Here is a 5,264-nt window from a genome sequence, read left to right on the forward strand (position 1 = left end):
GGTCGCTAGTGTAGGGAATTACTTGGTGGGGGTTTTTTTTATTTTTTATTTTTTATTCCCGTTATGATTCCGTATTCAGTGTTCCATGCTTATTACGAATCAGTGTGCTTTCCTCTGCTTTCCTCTGTTTTATATTCCTTATGGGTGCCGTATTTATGTTATGTCATCTGCTTCTGTGCTTTACTATGTGTTTGTGTGATATCTTGTGCCTTGAGCCGGGGTCTTTCGGAAACAGCCTTTCTACTTCATCAGAGGTAGAGGTATGGACTGCGTACATCTTACCCCCCAGACCCCACTAAGTGGGAATACACTGGGTTTGTTGTTGTTACCGTATAATAAAAAAAGAAAAGAAATAAAATATTATTTATGTCAATGTTTATTTTTTTTTAGTGCATGAGTGAAACCTTATACATTAGTGACGAACATCTCAAAATAAATTATTTAACTTTTTATAAGTAAACAACTGAAAACCAACTAAGTCAATATCATTTTTCCCTTTATATTCCAAAACACCTTCAAATTTGCACCATCCAATCCCAAAATGTCGAAATTACCCTTTGTTTAACAATCTCCCACCAACCATATCATAATTTGAAGTTAAAACATTGTTGTCCTCCTTTGCATAGTCCCAACACTATGGAATCACTAACCCAAAAAATTGCTCTCAAATTAACCAAGGCCAATTTCGTCCAAGAAAAATTAACAATTACAAACAAATATTACCATAAGGACAATTTAGTCCAAATAAAATCACCAACCAACACCACCATTACCACCACCCTAACTACTACCCATCACACTAGAAATACTCGGGTTTTTCCACCTATCTGTGTGTCCAAAATATCTGCTGGAACCGGAGCAGGTGAAGAATCCGAGTTGAAAACGACCCGGATCCGGATCCGAGATCCAGTAAGCTCAACAGATATGGCAGCCTCTCATGATGTTAAAGATGCTCGTATTGCTGGGATTTCTTCTGCTATTCGGGTCATACCCGATTTTCCTAAACCCGGTACCCATTTACTCTTCTTCTTTGAATTTTAGATTGGGTCGACGGGTTCATATGAACTCTTCGAGTGAAAAATTATACTGTTTATGTATGGTTAGAATTATTTTTTTAAATGTATGTATAGTAGTTGTTTGAATCTCATTTGACTTTTTTCTGTGTTTACTTTTTCCTATTTTGATTTCCTTCTGTGAAATTACTCGCTTCGCCACTGATTAGATATTTTTTTCATGTATATAGTAGATGTTGAACCTGATTTGACTTTTTCGTATTTTGAATCCGTGATAATACTGGCTTCGCCACTGATTAGAAATATTTTTTTTTGTGCATGTATAGTAGATGTTGAACCACATTTGTTGTGTGTTTATTTCTCCGAATTTTGGATCCTCTTAGTAAAAATACTGGCTTCACCACCAATTAAAATTATTTTTATGTTTATATAGTAGATGTTGGGAATACACTGGGCATGTTGTTGTTGTATATTAGATGTTGAACTTCATTTGACCCTGTTGTGTGTTTATTTCTTCATATTTGAACCCCTTTAGTAAAAAGAATTTTTTGGGGTTGTTTTGTTAATGGAAGTGAGTATTTTGGTATGTGGTGATTCTTGCAGGGATTATGTTTCAGGATATAACAACTTTGCTTCTTGATACTAAGGCGTTTAAGGACACTATTGATTTGTTTGTTGAGAGATACAAGGACAAGAACATCAGTGTCGTTGCAGGTCATTTCTTTTTTTCCTTTTTCCCTTTTTTTGCTTTTGATTCTGAATTTGTAATGCTGAACTGTTCCATTTTGAAGTTACTAGTTTAAGGGATAAAAAAGATTCAAGCTTTAGAAGCTGAGATTTCAGATCTTTTGGTTATGCTATAAATACTACACTAGTGACCAGCTGATATTGTAGGTTGCCCGGCTCTGTATTATCAGCATTATGTGTTAATTTAAAAAGAAGATACAAAAGGTTCAAACTTTGTTTAAAATTTTGGGCGAGATCTTTTAGAAAAACAAAATGTCGCTTTCTAGATTTAGCTTTATGATGCTCTGAGCATCCTACGTAATGGAGTAGCCATAGACGACTAAAACCCCTTTCTTAAGTTCTTAGGCGATGTGTGGCAACTATGTAACTCGACAAGATATTACAAGCTTCAGATATGTAAAATTTTATATGAAAAACAGAAAAAGTAAAAGAGCTTCCTTTTCTTTTGACCAACACTTCATCCTTGCCAAATTACAATACCTAATTTTGCGAGTTACAAAATGGCGAACTTATGTTTGTAGTTTAACACCTCATAAGTACTTAAGACAAGCATGATGACTTGATTTTATCAACAAGAATAACAACAGCATAGCCGGCGTATTACCACAAAGTGGGGTCTGGGTAGGGTAAGGCAGTCCATGATGACCTGATTTTATAATCATATAAAATAATGGGGTTGAAGATTTCTTTTTTTGGAGGTTTTTTTTGGTTATTAATTTTTCAGATTTGGGATGCTCTCTCCTAGTAACACTGACCAAGAGTAATCAACCTCTTCAACTCCCCAGCATTTGATTTCACTTGCAAATACAAAATGAAACTTAAGCATTTTTTTGTGGTCAAATTTTGTTGCTCAAGAACTTACTCTCGATTTTTGTAGAAACATGGTAACCTGTGCAAAGTATCTTTATGAAACAACGTGCACCAAAGAATGGTTGACTTCAATTTGGAATTGGGGTTGTGATGCATAAATCTAAAATGTGCAGATGTGTGGAAATTTTATTTCTAACAGCAGAGATGGATCAAGCTAGGCCATGCTGGCAAATATGGATGAGTTGATTTTTACGATGAATTCTCCCATACCCAAAGAGAATACTCTTTCATGCCCACAAGAAGTTAAAAGAAAATAAAACAATATAACATGTATATCTAATTGTGTGCCCATGCTTCCATCAGTGATGAGATTAAGTTCCTAACTATATCTGGTAAAAAGTATGAGAGAAGGAAATATATAGCTCAGATTTTTATTATATTTAGGTTCAAGGAATATGAAAGAAAATGATGATCATCTAAATAGAATACCTTGTGTATAGAAATTTCTGTGCTGCTCCTTTTCCTTTTATCTCCTTGACTCATTTTAGGATTCTCCTCAAGTTCTCCACATGATATCTCATAATTTATATTTTAGAACTCCCTTTTTAAATATTGAATTATTTTTAGCCGAATCCTCACACCCATATCCATACCTAGGTCCATATCCCCAAATCTTAAAATTTAGCTTACGAAAGATCCGATCTCTAGATCCTCACCCATATCAGACACCCGCACCTGTGTCCGAGCAACTTAGATGCTCATCTTCCCTCTTAGGTGTTGCTTTCTTGTTATGAATGAGATATCACTCCCAAGATTTAGATCCCAAATTCCTTGGAAGGCAGAGGGTTTATATTGTGTATTAGCATTTTACACACCCAGCAGAATGTTAGTGTTTTGCCTGCCCTCCATAAAAAAAGAAAAAAGAACAAGGCTCATAACAAATGTGAGTTCCTGGTAACTTAAGGCTAGGTTGTAGCCATTTCCTATTTTGATGCTCGTTTTATAGCCTGTTTGACTCTAAATATTACTCTCATAGATTATAAGTCCCGCATTTGTTCTGGAGAAATTAACTTTGAGCGTATGGTAAATGGTGTACTTCAGGTATTGAAGCAAGAGGTTTTATATTTGGTCCTCCCATTGCATTGGCCATTGGAGCAAAATTTGTCCCAATGAGGAAACCCAAGAAGTTGCCTGGTAAGCTTTATCACTATTTTCCTGCCTTTCCATCTCATTGGGAGTTGTATTTTCTTGCATGTCTTGTTTGTTTGTTGTTGTTGTATTGTTTGATTGTTGCTGGGTCCTGGGAGAGTGGCGGAAGAGGAGAATGTAAATACAGCTAGGAACATTGATACACACTTATCTAGTATCAAAAGAAAAAGATACGGAGAACATTTGAGCAAGCTTGAAAGAGGTTTTCATGCAATGTAGCTGAATTCCATGGAAATTTCCAAAACTTCAACGCTAAGATAAATATAAAAAACAAACAAGTGAATCCAGTGTCCTTTTTAAAATAAATGATTGTGCTCTAGGTGCATTTTGTGCATGTTTTCATAGTTAGTTTCCAACTCGGGAAATTCTTAGTTTACATCCTGCTTTGTCTGTCCAGCATTCAGCTTCTTAGGTAGTTCTATCATCATCGGCATGTGTTTTCACTTAGTGATGCCAGTTGCACTAGTGAGGAGCAATAAGAGCCCAACCTTGCAGAGACTCTTGATTAGATTCATTTCCTGTTCAGCGAGTAAAATCATTGGTCATATTTAAGAATCAGGCCGACTGGCTGAGACTATTGTTTAGATCCATTTCCTGTTCAGCGAATAAAATCATTGGGTCATATGATTATGTGCTTGCATCAAAGATCAAAACTGAAAATTGATAATTCCCACTGTTTATTGCCTCACCTCTATGATTCACACTGAAGGTGAAATATAATCCATGAATTTAGTTTGTTTGGCATTGCACCGTCACAAGCTTTTTACTCTGCTGCTTTTCCCATTCTCTCAGGGGAGGTTATTTCCGAAGAGTATTCCTTGGAGTACGGGACAGACAAGATGGAGATGCATGTAGGTGCCGTGGAAGCTGGTGAACGTGCTCTTGTGGTAGATGATCTTATTGCGACAGGAGGGACCCTAAATGCTGCGATTAGGCTCCTAGGTACGTTACCTATACTCAGTTCTATTCTTTTTTTGAGACAATTTTTTTTAGGGAGAATATACTCAGTTCTATTCTTCTGAAATATATATCCTAGTAGGTTGAAAAGCCCATTTGCTGTTATCCAATTCTTTATATTCTCCTTGACTTTCCTAACATCAGACACAAGGCAAGTAAAATCAGAAGTTATCAGTGTGTGTGTGTGAGAGAGAGAGAGAGACCTTTTCTTTAGTTGAGATATTTGACCATGTCATTCTCTTCCAACTATTTAAAGCACAAGCTTTTGGAACTTCCCTAACAGAACCTTGTGTGACTTGCGACTTGTGCCATTGGAGTTTCAATTTCTTAAATTGGTTTAACTTGCTTTTTCTTCACAGAGCGTGTTGAAGTTGAGGTGGTCGAGTGTGCATGTGTCATTGAATTGCCAGAATTGAAGGTATGCCAGCATTTCTATTGTTGATAGAATCAGCTAATATTTTTTGATTTTCACACCCCATTATGTGTTTTCTGAGCGCGATATTGTAGACGGTCTGATGGGCTTGTGAG

At 36.2% G+C, this 5,264-nt stretch overlaps 1 protein-coding gene across 1 annotated transcript; it reads left to right on the top strand.

The window, feature by feature from the left end:
• Positions 1 to 422: 422 nt before the first annotated feature.
• Positions 423 to 5,154, top strand: LOC107867226 (adenine phosphoribosyltransferase 1; the record flags this gene model as incomplete). The annotated part of the gene is given in 5 exon segments (XM_047404429.1): positions 423 to 1,009; positions 1,617 to 1,727; positions 3,672 to 3,764; positions 4,572 to 4,721; positions 5,096 to 5,154. Coding segments are annotated over 5 exon segments (786 nt in total), but the record flags the coding sequence as incomplete, so codon positions are not given.
• Between the last annotated feature and the right edge of the window lie 110 nt (positions 5,155 to 5,264).

The sequence above is a fragment of the Capsicum annuum genome, unplaced genomic scaffold (genome assembly GCF_002878395.1).
Source record: "Capsicum annuum cultivar UCD-10X-F1 unplaced genomic scaffold, UCD10Xv1.1 ctg59289, whole genome shotgun sequence".
Taxonomy (NCBI): domain Eukaryota; kingdom Viridiplantae; phylum Streptophyta; class Magnoliopsida; order Solanales; family Solanaceae; genus Capsicum; species Capsicum annuum.